Raw genomic sequence first — 16637 nt, 5'->3', positions numbered from 1 at the left:
AATTCTAAAGAATGTTAATCCAAAACTGACTAGAATATTTCAGCATTTATAAAAATATTCACACCACAATTTGGAAATTCATAGTAGAGAACTTATATTTTAGTCACAAACTCAGTTTCTAATTAGTTTTGGTTTTGTGTTCAGTCATGTCTGAGTCTTCATGATCCCATTTGGGTTTTTCTTGGCAAAGATACTGGAGTGCTTTGCCATTTCCTTCTCCAGCTCATTTTACATATGAGGAAACAGAGGCAAACAGGGTTAAGTGACTTGTCCAGGGTCATATGGCTAGTAAGTATCTGAGGCCATATTTGAACTCGGGAAGATGAGTCTTCCTAACTCTATCCACTGTGCCACCTAGCTGCTTTCTAATTAGTTTATGGTGTCATAAAGTTATATGGTCTGAGGGAAAAGATTCCCTTTCTTCTTTTCTGTCTTTCTCTCTTCACTCCCAAAACCTGGCCAGAGCTTAGAAATGTAGACAGAAAGGGAGACTGTCTTTCTGAAGACTTAAGAGAACTCTCCAGAGAGATTCACATTCTTTTAGTTAGTTCACAAGACACAGAGAAGCATTTGCCAGCAAGGTTTTTCCTTCTAAACTCTGTGCACATACTTTTCTAAGAGCAGTCTCAATAAAATGAGGGGTTATTGCCACAAGAAAGACACAAAGACGGTAAACGCTAGTGACAAAGCTTCTTAAAAAATAATTTTTTCGTGTGTACAAATGAAAGTCCCTCTGCAGGTCAAATCAATGACACAGATATCTTTTTGACTAATGGTTTTGGTTTCCCCTTCTCCTTTTCCAGCTGGAAGATCCTCTGCTGGTTTGACAGTCACTCACCAGCTATGGTTATTTATGACTGCCGGCCATGCCACTTGCCATTAATGGTTACTGGGGACACATGCTTTCCCAAACCCTTCTTCAGATATGAAGTATCTCTGTTTCTTCATTACTCCTTCAACTCCCTGAAGTGGAAGTGGGCAATTCCCTAAGGGGTGTCTTGGTGTTACAGTATTTCCCTAAAGGGATGTCAATGTCAATAATGTGGGCCTCTCCCGGCAGGAAATCTGGAGCCCTTTAAGAGGGAAAAAAACATTTCTTCAACATTCTTAATCCCTAATTCTGATTTCTGGGTTTATGATTGCCAAATGCTATCAACAGTCACACTTAAACACAAACAGAACATAAGAGAAACAAGGCAAGATTTTCCCAACAGTATGTGTGGGACTTACCTTAGCTCTGAAAGGCTGGGACTGAAGGGGGTACTCCTATCTGGGTGGAAAGTCTTACCTGAGTGCTGTTAAAAGGGAAATACCCCCCAAAAGGCTGCCCCAGAGCTAAACTTCCCATCCCCAATGCCTTTGTGGCTTCCAAACCGTTAACAGTTAAAATTAAGACAGACTAAGGCACAAAGTTTCAAGCCCAATCAATTTATTAGTAAAGCATGAATTTACCAATAAATAGAATCTCATCTTCCCCAGCAAAGCTAAAACCTTGAATGTGGGGGACAACTCTCTTTTATAGTTTTGGAGAGTACATAAAATAGGCAGCCTAGCATCATAGATGGACGAAAACATGATTGGATGGAAGTTTGGAGATGAGGCCAGCAACAACCCCTTCCTTCCCTCCTATGACTAAGAAATGTTCATTGTTTGAGTCTGCATCTGCGAGGACAGAGGAAGCGAATCAGACCTCTTCAAATAACAAACCAGACGTCCTTGAGAGATAGCTTAGTGGCATAAAGACACTAGAACAGACTCCTTGGGATCCACCTGCTTCCTTCAAGGGTAACATATTTCCTTGACACAAGAACAGAACCATGATTAATAATAAAACTGGATTTCTAAACCTGATTCATTACAGGCCAGATCAGAGACAACCATGCCTTAGTCCATTACAGTACAAAATCAATTAATTTTAAGTAGAATCAATTAAAGGCAGTGGAGTGCTGAAGTGGATAGAGTGCTGGGCCTGAAGTCAGGAAGACCTAAGTTCAAATGTGGCCTCACACACTTACTAGCTATGTGACTGGGAGCAAGTCACTTAACTTCAGTTTGCCTCGGTTTCCTTCTCCGTAAAATGAGCTGGAGACGGAAATTGCAAACCACTCCAGTATCTTTGCCAAGAAACCTCAAATGGGGTTGGCCACAACTGAAATGACCGAACGATAACAAAGCATCAATTTTTAAAAAGTCACAGCATGAATCTGATTATTTCATAATAAAGGTTATGACATTCACATAAATCCATATAAAATGTGTTGGCTTGGCTCATTACTTGTTACTAATCAATCAATAAACATCAAGCACCTACAATGTGCCTGTCATTGTGCTAAAAGTGTTGAAGATACAAAAAGAGGCAGAAGACAATCCCTGCCTTCAATGAGTTCACAATCTAATGGGGAAGAGTTACAAGGGAGGATTCTACTTGGAAATGGAGGGAAAAATCATTGAGAGGTCATAGGATGAGAACAGTACAGTGATAAAACATTCTTAAAAAATTCCCCACAAGTGCCCAGTTTAAGAAACAGCAGGTTAAAAAGAAAGGTCAAGAACCAGCTGAGTACTTAATGCTATATATCTTTCTGAAGAGGAAACATGTTTTCTCCAATGTCTTGGAGTACTTCTATCTTCTTCTGCAGGTGCTCCTGCTCACTCTGAAGTTTTGATATCACAGTGTCTGTAGTAAGAACAAATAAAGTTATTTCAGATCATTCTGTTTTTACAGCATGAAGTGTTGTACCCTTGCTCACAAGTCACTTCCAGATACATCTTAAATCACTTTAAGGATGTTAGATCAATTCAAAATATCAAAATTCTACTTTGTTTTATCTCAAGATTTCTCTCTGAAACATGGTACTCTGATTGGGGAATGGAGGGTAATTATGCTCCCTTAAATGAAGTAGGTATTTTAGGTGTCACACACACAAAAATAACTCACCTGATATCTCTCCCTGCAAACTCACACACTTTTCATCCAGAGCACAATTCTAGATTTGGTTTTAACCCCACCTTAAAACTAGGTAGCAAATCCCTGTGAAGACACCATCTATAACTATCACTTAAATTACTTCATGACAGAACATAAAAATCAAATTCCATTGTAGAGAGATGCAGATCACTACCACCTGTAATGTAATTTAGTAAGAACATTTGCACTAAAGATCTATCATGAAAATGCTTCAGAGATCTTTGGTGGTCAACTGGATAGCACCTTTAGTTTTATCTTTCTTCAGAGTGATCACTGTCTGTAGTCCATGAGAATCACCCCAAATAAGGTTACAACTTTTCTCTAATAGGGGAAAATGAGGTTCCCTCTCCAAACATCAATATGAGGTTGCCTTTTGCAAAGTATTATTGTTTCATTCATTAATTCATTCACAGGTTTAGAAAACCTTGCAAAAACAAAGGAATTTTTTTGTGTTAAAAAATGATGAGGGTCATCTACCTAGGAGAACTGAGTATAACCCTTCAGGGGAAAAGAATAGACATTCAATGAGATAGAGGATTTTCAAGCATTCTTGATGAAAAGACCAGAGCTGAACAGAAAATCTGACCTCCAAAAACAGGACTCAAGAGAAACACAAAAAGATAAACAGAAAAGGGAAATTATAAAGGACTTAAATAAGGTTAAACTGATTGCATTCCTACATGGGAAGATGATATTTGTAACTCATAAGATCCTTCTCATTAAGAGTAGTAAGAAGACATATATATAGACAGAGGGCACAGGTATGAATTGAATATGAAGGGATGATATCTAAAAAATAAAATTAAGGGATGAGAGAAGAATGTATTGAAGAAGAAGAAAGGGAGAGTTTGAATGGGGTAAATTATCTCACATAAAAGAGGCAAGAAAAAGCTTTAACAGTGGAGGGGAATAAGGGAAGGTGAGAGGAAATGAGTGAACCTTACTCTCATCAGAATTGGCTCAAAGAGGGAATAATATACATTTTTCAAACATATAGAGAAGTAAAATTTATGCAAGTAAGAGCCATTCCCCAATTGATAAAGGAAATGCAAATTAAAATAATTCTGAGGTACCTCATACCTATTAGATTGGCTGACAGGACAGAAAAGGTAAATGACCAATGTCAGAGGGGACATGGGAAAAACGAGACATTAATGCACTGCTGGTAGAGTTGTGAACTGATTCAACCACTGTGTAGAGCAATCTGGAACTATGCCCAATGGGATATAAAACCATGCATACCCTTTGACCTAGCAATACCACTACTAGGTCTGTATCCCAAAAGAGATGAAAAACAAAAAGAAAGAGGCCTATATGTATAAAAATATTTATAGCAGCTCTTTCCTGGGGGTAAAGAATTAGAAGTTGAGGGGATGCCCATCAACTGGGGAGTGGCTGAACAAATTGTGGTATGTGATTATGATGGAATACTACTGTACTATAAGAAATGATAAGCAGGATGCTCTCAGAAAAACCTAGAAAGACTTACATGAGCTGATGCAAAGTGAAATGTACTGTGTACAAAGTAACAGCAGTATTGTACAATGATCAACTGTGAATGACTTAGCTATTCTCAGCAATACAATAATCCTACACAATTCTGAATGACTTATGATGAAAAATGCTGTCCATCCCCAGAAAAATAACTGATGGTGTCTGAATATAGACTGAAGCATACTTTTTTAAAACTTTACTTTATTTATTTATTTATTTATTTTGGTGAGGCAATCAGGGTTAAGTGACTTGCCCAGGGTCGCACAGCTAGTGGTGTCAAGTGTCTGAATCCGGATTTGAACTCAGGTCCTCCTGACTCCAGGGCCAGTGCTCTATCCGTTGCACCACCTAGCTGCCCCAACTTTATTTTTCTTGAGTATTTTTTTTGTCTATGGTTTCTTTCACAATGTGACTATTATGGAAATGTTTTGCATGACTACACATATACAACCTATATCTAATTGCTTGCCTTCTCAATGGGGGGGGTGGAGAGAGAGGGAGAGAATTTGGAACTCAAAGTTTTAAAAACAAATGTCAAAAATTGTTTTTACATGTAACTGGGGGAAAACAAAATACTAAGTTTTAAAAAAATATTAAATGAAAAATGATGAGGGGTCTAGATCTGGGATTTCATCAGTACAGGGAAGTTCCAGAAAGGAACTCCCATTAACAAATGTTTTGCAGATTACACGGAGAGGTACTCTGGGTACTGAGTGGGCAGTATATTGCCAGAGGAAGAATTTGAATCCAGGTTTCCTTGACTGGGGGCCCAGTTCTCTATTCACTTACTCTTTCAATGCCTTAAATGTTTTTATCTAAACTCTGCTATAATGGTTATTTTAAACTCAAAAGTACATACCTGCAGATATTTTCCTTAGTGATTTTCTAAATATGGCACAGTCAAAAAGTAAGGTTGCAATTTCTTGTAATTCTGGGAGGAGAGAAGAGAGAAGGATTCATTTTAGTCAGCTATCTACATGGGGACCAGACCTTCACTAGTCAATCGACGAGTGCTTTCAATAAGCACTTAACTGTGTATTAGGAATGCAAAATGATCATTGCCCTCCCTTGATGAGCTCACATTCAAACAGGGAAGATAATATATATCCACGAAAGTATAGGTGGTATTAGAACAAATATAAAATAATACTGTGTTCCTTATCAGTGATTGAGACAAATGAAAAACATAAGCTGAATTAATTTGCTTTTCATAATTCTCATTCTTAGGAATAAGGGAATATTCTAATTTTGCTGAAGTTTAGTATATGATCTAGCTGCATCTCTGGTTATAAAGAGTTCACAGTTTCAAATAGGATGCTTCAGATCTTTAGCCAAGAGTTATCAAATTAAGCTTCAATCTAAATGTGAAAAACTATAAAAAAAACTTCTTTCCAACCACCTTTTTTTTTTGTAATTTGGGAGGGCTTTGCTATTACAATCTGAATTCTGAATTAGACTATAAGGAGATAGATACACTGATTTTTAAGGAGACTGCATTCTGCACAATCAACTTAGAACTCAGAAATCTCAGTTGAGTGTTTTGTGGTTAAATGCAGCTCTGAACTACATAATTATGTATTTGCTAAATAAATTTTTATTGATATCTTTTTATATTGCTTCCATTTCCAGATATGCCCATTCCTTGCCCCCTGCCAGAGAACCATCCCTTTCCACAAAGAATGAAAAGATGATGAAAACAATAGTTCAGCAAAACTAATCAACACATCAAAAAAGTCTGACACGTGGAACATTCCACACACACACACACACACACACACACACACACACACACACTGCAGTGAAGGGCAGGACGTAATTAGTCAAATCACTTCTGGGGGCTAGACTCATTCATTATGATTTCATTAATCTTGTTATTTAAAATGAGGTTTTACTGATATCTTTTCGTTTTCACATCACTGACATTTCTCAGTATATATATCTTGTGAACAAGGTTCTCCCAGAGCCTCTCCTTGTTTCTGTATATTCATCAATCTTGTGATAAAAAAGTTCAAGAATGTTGAACTTGAAGTCGAGATGTCTGGGCTGCCATCCCAACTCAATGCAATGGAACAGACATTTGGTAAGGGTTCACTAGATACAAGGCAATATGTTAGGCACTTGTATGACTACAAAGATAAAATGTATGATGCAAAGACAAAAACAAAATAGTCCCTGTTCTCATGGAGCTCCCACTCTGCTAAACCAGAACCCCCAAGTGTGGCCTGAACCAGATTAAAATGCAATTGGGAAATGTTTAAGAAAATAAATAAAAAATACAACATAACACGGACAATGTTAATTTGTGGTTTTCTAAGTCAACATGTGGCCAACAAAGATCAGTTTCTATTTGAGTTTAACACCATTGTACTGAACTCTAAATCCTAAAAGAATGTGAGAGAAAAGTAACAGAGGGACAGCTGGGTGATGCAGTGGATAGAGCTCTGGCCTTGGAGTCAAGAGGACCTGAGTTCAAATCCAGCCTCAGATACTTGACACTTAATAGTTGTGTGACCCTGGGCAAGTCACTTAACCCCAATTGCCATGGGGGAGGGGAAGAGAGAAAAGTAACAGAAATAGAGAAACAACACAGAAAATTGTTATGTCTCATTTGCTAGCCTTTAGGAAGGTTCTCCACATTTTAACACATGATAATCATGGTACCTTTTTCTGAGGTGCTGCTGTCCTTAATCTTGAAATGAATCCCATCGAGATCTTCTAATAGAGATTCGAATAAACTTTCGATGAGCCCAGCATTTTTCATTTTCTTCAGCATATCAACTTTTGTTGGGAAAACACCTTTTCGGCATAGAAATGGCTTTAGTGAGCTTGAGGATGTAGTGTCTAGTAGTGAATTTATTGTGACTTACTCAATGCCTAACTAACTCAGTGATGGCTAAACACGAGTAATTGACATCTTTATTATTTTTCTAGACATCTTTTATTAGCAATTTCTTAATGGACCCTTTTCTTAGATGAAACTATAGACTATATTACAAAAGACAGTGATGATAAAAACCTAGGATTGAGGCAAATGTATAGGCCTTTCAAGTAAGACCATTTTGGATGTAATTTTCATCTGAGATGACAAGGCCCTAGAGTAGCATTCTTAGCCTAGTGTCCATCGATAGACTTCAGTGGCTCTTTGAACTTGGATGGGAAAAAAATTACATCTTATTTCCCCATACCTCCTATTTAAATTTATCATTTCCTTCAATTATGAATGTAGGCAACAGACATTTCTCTGTGCCTGGTTCATAGTGGGTACATAATAAATGCTTATGGACTTGTGAAGGGGTCCATAGTCTTTACCACATTGCTGAAGGAATCCACAACACAAAAAAAGTTAAGAATTCATGCCCTAGAGTATAATTTTCCTTTGACATGGCATCTCTATATTATAAGAACAAAAAGTAGAATGTTATTTAACGCATTATATCTTGTGTTCTAAACCCAGATTACCCGTTTATGGCAGGCTCATTGAGAATGTGCATATATAGCAAGCCCATAGGCTTGATAAAGAATTCAGATTAATCCATGTTTCCTAAAATAACAACAAAGCCACAATAAAGGGGAGGGGAAGGAGTTTTAAAAATTGTATTATCACTGTTTTAAAAGAGAAGAAACTCATTCATAGGAGTCAAATGACTTTGCTAAAGATAAAAGGGGACAAGGCTGTTTTCAGTGTATCTGGAGGGTGTCACATACAGAACAGACAATATGATCAGTCTGAGAAGAACAATAAGCATTGTATGGTCCCATATAGTACATTAGTTACAAATTGATCTGGGAGGCAAATTTATTACATTGGGAAAACGAAATCTTAACAAATATAAAATAGGCATTTTAACATGCCATATGGTAAAAATAGAGGTAGTGCTGCCTAGTAGGAGAATGGTGAGCTGGTCTCAAAGCTGGGAAGACCTAGGTGAAGTCCTGCTACATCTTGGCTGTGAGACCCTAGGCAAGTTACTTGACTTCTTTCCTCACCCAGGATTTTTCCGTATGAGTGAAATCACAGGTTAAACTTATGCTGTTACTAAAGCCAAATAATAGTTCTGTATTTGGTATTTGATCTAGAAACAAAGACGACAAACTTACGGTTGTTTTTTCGAACGGTGTGTTTTTGGCAGAACACTCTAAAACACGTAATTTAAAAGAATTAGTATTTATTTTGCATTTCCTTTGACTTAAATCCTGAAAAACATTTTTAAAATTTTCTCAATGTGATAAACAGAAATGCTATCTTAAACATTTAAAAATACTGTTTTATATCAAATAAGGGCCCTTATAGCTCTATGATTCTTTGTGTGGTTTTCCTATTCATCTTTCCACAAAACAGAGCTTGCACATTCCCATATTCATTCATTCTTCTTCCTTTCCAAATCCTTAAGGCTCAACTCTACCCCCAGGTACTCAAAACAGCAGGGACTCTGAAGTCAGAGAACCTGGGTTCAACTCTTAATACCTGTTGCATATTACTGCTTGGGCAAGTCGTTTAAGCTCATTAGGCCTCAGTTTTCCTCATAAGTAAGATAAGGCTGGATTAGATAAACAGTGGTCCCTTCCAGATCTCTTGTCTATGACCCTATTGTGATAAGAGAATTTTTCTTTATTGGCTCCATGACTTCCATTTACTTAAGATAATCAGTCACATAATTAGCTGGACCTAAAAGAATTTAGCTGACATCAAATTTAAGCTCTGGTGATTAGTTGGTTAGTGATAAGAGAATTTCTGGTTCTATTTATATCTAGGTGGAAGACAGATCAGAGAGTAGAGACAAGGAGATAAATTAAGATTCCATTTCAATAGTCCATTCAACTAGAATGGTGGCTGTGCATGGAGAGAAGATGATAGATGCAAGGTATTCTGGAGCTATAGAATCAACAAAATTGGTTGGATTTGGTAGGGGGTGAGAAAGCAAAGAGTTGAGACTGATTTGGAGGCTTTGAATCTGTTGACTGGAAGGATGGTGGTGCTCCTGAAAGAAATAAGGAAGGAAATGGGAGGAAGAGAATGAGTTTACTAATCTTGTCTTTGAGATGTTGCTATAGCACATAAAGTTGGAGATACCTAAGAGCCAAATAGTGATGTAGGATTACCACTTAGGAAAGAGAGGTAAGTCAAATCACTGTGAAGAATGAAAAACCCGAGAGACAGTGTTTCTGGGTAATTAATAATTCATTTTTTAATTAAGCTAGCTAGCAAACAAATTTATAGTCAGTGGTTTCAGTAACCAAAGATAAAAACACTGAGAGGCTGAAGGCCTTAAATATTTTTTGAAAAGGAATGCTCCTGACAAGTGAAAATCAACCCTGATTAGTGGACATTTAATGAGGAGGTGGGCTAAAAGTCTTCAGATCCTGCTGAGAACATGGCTTGATCATGTGACTTAGCTGCCTCCAGCAATCTGGAGGGGAATCCATCTCCATCCAGATCACTCTAGTTGGTTTTCTCCTTCATGAACTGGGTCACCCTTAACTCTAATAGACAGATACAAGTACAAGGGCTCCTTTCCCCACAACTCCCTGCCCCCCCCCCAAGAACTCAACTAGACTGGATTTTGTTTACATTCTGAACAGAAATTAAGTCTCCTAGTTGGGTAGGTTCCTACCCAAGATTGAAGAGCATATTTCCTTGAGGGCTAAGACAATCTCATCAATCAGTCATGTCCTTCAGAAATTGACTTTTTATGGGGGCTGGGCCTTATGTGAGTAAATAAAGGAGAAAAGCCTAGATCCCAAATTAATAATTGGTTATTAATACATACTAGTAAAATAATTTCTATCAGTCAACAAGTATTTATTAAGCCCTTACTATGTGCCAGGCACTGTGCTTAAGCTCTGGGGATACACAGAATGGCAAAAGTGCTGTCCTTCCCTTAAAGAGCTCACATTTGAATGGGGGAAACAATTAAGTAATTATGCACATATAAGATACATAACATACAGAGTGGGAGGGAAGGTAATCTCAGAGGGAAGTCACTGGGGTGGGAGATCAGGAAAAGGTCTCTCCTATTAAAAAGTGGGATTTAAACTGAGTCTTGAAGGAAATCAGGGAAGCCATGAAGAGGAGGTGAAGATGGAGAAAACATTCCATAGATGAGGGACAGCCAATGCAAAAGAAGACTCTGGAGGTGGAGCGTCCTGTGCAAGGAAGGCCAGTGCAAGCAGGCCAGTGTAGCTTGGAAGGTAGTGTCTAGAGAAGAACTCCAAAGCTAACAGCACAATTTCCTCAAAGAAATAGCAACTGCACAGTTTTGAGATGAATTGAAGTCCTTCTTTCCATCTGAGGAGTCATCATGAAATTCCCTAGCCCATGGGGGCTGAGCTCCCTGAAGCTGCCTTTCCTTAGTGGGTCTACTTTGTTCTCTCTCAGTTCCTGGCCAGATGAATTGTTTGTTATTTTTCCATTTCTCTGAAGATGGGGTTAAACCTTGCCCTTATCCCATTCTGCCCTCTGCTTTCTCAAAGCTTAATCCTGATGCTTGGCTCCTGAAGTAGTTGCTGGAATGGTGGCTTGGATACATAGAGTTGGGAGTCAGCTAAATAGGAATAACTGAACCTTTGGGAACTGATGGAATCACCAAGAGAGAGTTTATAGAAAAAGAAGGAAAGAAGGCTCAGGTTCGGGGGGGGGGGGAGATGGGAGCCAACAAAGGACGCTGAAAAAGAGTTGGCCAGATAGGCGGAAGGAAAAATAGGAGAGCATCTATTGAAATGAGCCAAAGGTTAGCCTTCTGCAATAATGCCACAGGTCTTCAACCTGTGCAAACTGGAGGACCTAGTGTTTTGGCTGTAGGCGAAGGGAATGGTTTCTAGTTCTTTCTGCCTAAGAGGACACCATTTCTGAATCATCTGGTATAGTGAACACTCCCTCCCCCTATTCAAGAGTCATTCAGTTGAAATAGCTTCGGCATTTGCTGAGATGGCATTGTAAAGAAAGCAGCTAGAAAACATGCCCCCTTCCTCCTCCCTACTCCCCATAAGCCTGGATCCTGCTATAAATACACATATCATCAACGAGAAGAGTGAGAAAAGTAGAGGCACATGCTTGGGGGACAAATAGTCAAGGCATATCAGGTGTCCATGCGAAAGGTTGATTTCTATTTGAGTGTGGTATCTGTGCTGGGTAGCTCACCCCCTAAGAGACTGAGCCCGCTCCTGACAGAGCACAGCATTTCTGCTGGGCAATGGCTCCATTGGACTCCCAGGACTTGCTTTTTGTTGAGTTAGGCGTCAACTGTTGAGTATCAACAGTGTTCACGTCCTTAAGCTTACAGCTCATCTATAATCATCAGCTAGGGTACTACTATGCTCTTTAAAAAGAGCACAGAACGGGCAGGCAGGTGGCACAGTGGATAGAGCACTGGCCCTGGAGTCAGAGGACCCAAGTTCAAATCTGCCTTTAGACACATAACACTTACTAGCTGTGTGACTCTGGGCAAGTCACTTAACCCCAACTGCCTCACTAAAATAATAAATAAATGAATGAATGAATGAATGAATGAATGAATGAATGAATGAAATAAATAAATAAATAAATAAATCTAGCCCATAAGCCCTAAGATAGGTTTCAGAGATCAAAATGTATCAGGGCAGCTAGGTGGTGCAGTGGATAGAGCTCCCAGCCGGAGTCAGGAGGACCTGAGTTCAAATCCGACCTCAGATACTTGATACTAGCTCTGTGACCCTGAGCAAGCCAATTGCCTCACCTAAAAAAATAAAGAGCTCAGACCCTCACCTCTCAATTATCACTAACTTTATACCATTTTAAAGCAAATTATGAGAACCAGTTCATCATAGGTTCCCTTGCCTTAGGCATGTAGATCAGTGGTGTTTAATTCAAATAGAAACAGGGGCCATTAAACTGTATATAAGGATCTCTACAGGCTGTATACTGACTTAGTTTACAAATGTAATATTATCTGTTATATTTAATTTTTATCTATTTTGATAAATGTTTCCCAATTACATTTTAACACACTTTGGGCTGTACTCAAGAGTGTTGTGAGCCATGTATTTTGACACGTTAGCGTGTTCACCCAATGGATTTTTTTTCATAACACCTCCTCTGGGATACCTAAATCAGCACTCCCAAGTTTGGGTTGGGTCACCACAGGGAAAATAACTATTACTACTACTCCTTCAAGTTCAAAGTGTCTGTACTCCTACAACTATAGTTCACAAGCCCCTACTGGGGAGTTACCTTAAAAAATCAGCCAGAAGATCCAATTACTTCAAAGCAAAGGCATTTTTACTAAGATGATATAGTATGATATACCTATATATCAGATGATGATATAGTAATAACAGTAGCTTATAAAACGTTTTCCCTTATAAACTTGTGGCTTACTCTCCCACAAATATATAACAGTGTTAGAGGGAAGAGTGAGCACCTATTTACAATGGTAATGAGGCATATACATAGAGAATATATGGGACCAAAGCAACTCGTGCTTCTGGTACCATTAAGCACACATGTCATTTCCTGTGGGATTTTCACACAGATCTCTCCTCCCCTGTTGGGTGAGTTACTCAGCTGGGCTCTGCAGCATTGCTCTTCTCCACGACTCAAGACCCAGCTGCAAGAGCTAATTCTCCTTTCTTCTCTTTGTCAAGATTCACAATCTTTAAATCTGCTTCCTGCTCCTGTCTGTCTCTCATTAGAAAATGTATCTGCTTCAGAGGTGTGCTAAGCCAGTGGCTAATGAGTGCTAATGAGTGGCTAATGAGTGTTAACTGTTAAATTTTCAGTGTAAGCATTTACAATTTGGAAATCGGTAAATGCTACAAAGTAAGGCTAGACAATCAGCAAAACACGAATTTGTTGCTTGTTATTTGTCATGGAACAATAAATTATTGTTTCTTAAGAAAGTGATGGAGAAAATGTTAATGCAGATTAAACTTAAAAGTGCCCACGCACATTTTGTGTGGGAGAGAGCTGATTGTTAAACATTTACAGCACACTTGCATTGCTCATTAATTAGTATCTCCTAATTAATGCCTTTTCTCTACTCACACTGTTACCACATTTACACAGGTCTCCATCAGCTCTTGCTTGGACTACTGCAATAAATGCTGAATTGGTTTCCATACTTCAAGTCTATCCTTTCTCTACTCAATCTTTCATGCAGCTGCCAAATTAATATTCTTAACATACAAATCTAATCATGTTATTCTCTGGTTCACAGTTCTCAGTAGCTTCCAAGTGCTGCTCGGATAAAGTAATAATAGCTAACACTTAATGTGGCACCTTACAAAGTGCTTTCATATAATTTTGGGGGGGTTAATAGTACTTTTTCCAATTATACGTAAAGACAATTTTAGAATTCATTTTTATAAAATTTTGAGTTCCAAATTTTTCTTCCTCCTTCCTTCCCCTCCTCTCTTCCTAAAATGGCAAGCAATCTGATATAGATTATATATGTGCTGTCATATAAAACATATTTCCATCTTAGTCACAGTTGTGAAAGAAGAAACAGATCAAAAGGAAAAAAACACACAAAAAAACAAAGAAAGTGAAAATGACATGCTTTGGTCTGTATTCAGAGTCTATCAGTTCTTTCTCTGGATGTGGATGTGCTTTACATATATTGTATTATTTCTTTTTTTTTCCCCTCACAATGACAAATAGATGCTGTTATTATCTCCATTTTACAGATGAGAAAACTCAAGCAAACAGAGGTTAAGTGACTTGCTTACTCTCACAGCTAGTAAGTGAAATAGGATTTAAATCCAGGTCTTCCTGACTCTATATCCGCATTCTATCCACCAAGCAATCTAGCTGCTTGGCCTGGCCTTAAAAGTCTTTAACAATCTACCTCCTTTTAGGCTTACTTTTCATTATTTCACGTTCCAGCCAAATTGTACTATTTCCTCTTCCCTGAACTTAGCATTTGATCTCCTACTATTTCTGTGCTTTTGCATGGGCTATCTCCCATGCTTGGACTGTTGTTGTTGTGCAAATGGTATTTGTCAAGTTCAAAATAACAAAAAATAAAAACACTCCTTCCTAAATAAAAAACATGCTTAGTAAAGTTTTCATTAAATACCTGTAAGTTCCACCATGTTCATCAGTTTGTATTTTTGCTTGGTCTTGTTTGGCACAGAAGAAATGATAATTCTTGGAACATTTTTTAATATCACATCCCACAGTAGCTCCTTTCTTAAGACAATATGAGCATTTCTGGAAAAAAAAAACGAATAAAATGTATTGAACCAATTGTTTGTTATAGCTGCTTTTATTCTATTTTAGAATTACTGTTGACAAAAATTATTCGGAAAACTGGAAAACAGTATGACAGAAACTAGGTATAGACCAACATCTCAGACCATAATCCAAGATAAGGTCAAAATGGGTTATATGAGTTATACATAAAGGATGATACCATAAGCAAATTTAGAGAACATGGAATAGTTTCTCTGTTAGGATTTATGGATAAGAGAAGAATTTAGGACCAAAGAAGATAGAGCATTACAAAATGTAAAACAGATCGTTTTGACTGTATAAAATGTAAAAGTTTTTGCACAAACAAAACCAATGCAACCAAAATTATAAGGAAAGCACAAAACTGGAGGGAATTTTTTTTGCAACAAGTATCTCTGGTAAAGGCCTCATTTCTAAAATATATAGAAAACTGAGTCAAATTTATAAAACTACAAGTCACTCCTCATTTGATAAATGGTCAAAGGATATGAACAGGCAGTTTTCAGACAAAGAAATCAAAGCTTTCCATACACATATGAAAAAATGCTCTAAATCACTACTTATCAGAGAAATGTGAATTAAAATAACTCTGAGGTACCACCTCACACCTATAAGAGTGGCTAATATGACAAAAAAGGAAAATGCTGGATGTTGGATGGGATGTGGGAAAAATGGTACATGATGTACTGTTGGTAGAATTGTGAACTGATCCAACCATTCTGGGGAGCAATTTGGAAGTATGCCCAAAGGGTTCTAAAACTGTGCATACCCTTTGATCCAGCAATACCATTGCTAGATCTATATCCCAAAGATATCCAAAAAAGGGAAAAGTACCTATCTGTACAAAAATATTTATAGCAGGTCTTTTTGTGGTAACTAAGACTTGGAAATCAAAGGGATACCCATCAATTAGGGAATGGCTAAACAAGCTATGGTATATGATTGTGATGGAATATTATTGCGCTATAAGAAATAACAATCAGGATGATTTCTGAAAAAAACTGGAAAAACTTATATGCACTGATGCAAAATAAAGTGAATAGAAACAGGAGAACATTGTACACAGTAACATCAGTATTGTTCATTGAAGAATTGTAAATGACTTCGCTTTCTCAGCAATAAAATGATCCAAGACAATCCCAAAGGATTCGTGACGAAGCATACTGTCCACCTCTAGAGAAGGAACTGATATTGAATACAGACTAAAGCATCGTATTTTTCACTTTCTTTCATTTTTTTCTTTTATGCAAGTCTTCTTGTATAAAATTCCTAATATAGAAATGTTTTACATATATACACATGTATAACTTCTATCTGATAGCTTACCGTCTCAGGGAAGGGAGAGGGGAGGGAGAGAGGGAGGAATATAATTTGGAACACAAAACTTCCAACAAAAATGCTTAAAAATGGGGAAAAAAAAGAATTACTGTCAAATTACTACTAAATCCCTTGCCCCTTTGTGGTTCACAGGTGACACCCTGTCAATCCTCCATCTTTGGTCATTCTCATCAACTTATTTCCCTGTTGCTCCTATATCTAAGTCCAGAACACGGCTAGAAGTCATGCATCCATGCCAGCCATGTCCACTAAAAATTCATGTTATCAGCTGCAGAAGCAATATTTGCCATGTGAGTTTTTCCTTAAGATGTATGCAAAGACTTAACTGGTTCTGGGAACCACACTCAAGCTACTGATGTAGCTTTCTGGTGGCCTAAGTACAAAAGCCAGCCCACAAGAAGGAAAGGGGTAGTTCTGCTGCAGACTCAATGGACACATCAACATGGCGAACACAGATGTAGGGGAGTTGCCTTCAACTGAATCAATGATGTATCCTTGTCTCTTCTGTTCCTATTTCCAACCTGGAGCATCAGACCAGAGCATTCCTGGCCAGCAATATTACTGAACCTCAACCAGGCCCTAACTGCGGTGTGAAAATCCTTTTATTTATTTCTGATTGAGTATCACACT

The 16637-nt window shown here is 37.9% G+C and overlaps 1 protein-coding gene across 1 annotated transcript in view; it reads right to left on the bottom strand.

Moving 5' to 3' along the window:
* Positions 1 to 1412: 1412 nt before the first annotated feature.
* Positions 1413 to 16637, bottom strand: part of LOC110213411 (SET domain bifurcated histone lysine methyltransferase 2) — an 86683-nt gene continuing 71458 nt past the window's right edge. The window contains exons 19-23 of the mRNA XM_020993764.2: positions 14515 to 14648; positions 8561 to 8598; positions 7124 to 7258; positions 5322 to 5393; positions 1413 to 2677 (exon numbers count right to left, since the gene is read on the bottom strand). Of these exons, the coding sequence (XP_020849423.2) occupies positions 2571 to 2677; positions 5322 to 5393; positions 7124 to 7258; positions 8561 to 8598; positions 14515 to 14648 (486 nt within the window). The 3' untranslated portion in view covers positions 1413 to 2570. The remainder of the gene's footprint in view (positions 2678 to 5321; positions 5394 to 7123; positions 7259 to 8560; positions 8599 to 14514; positions 14649 to 16637) is intronic.

The sequence above is a fragment of the Phascolarctos cinereus genome, unplaced genomic scaffold (assembly GCF_003287225.1).
Source record: "Phascolarctos cinereus isolate Bilbo 61053 unplaced genomic scaffold, phaCin_HiC Scaffold_726;HRSCAF=1367, whole genome shotgun sequence".
Taxonomy (NCBI): domain Eukaryota; kingdom Metazoa; phylum Chordata; class Mammalia; order Diprotodontia; family Phascolarctidae; genus Phascolarctos; species Phascolarctos cinereus.
This window is presented reverse-complemented; position numbering and strand designations above follow the sequence as displayed.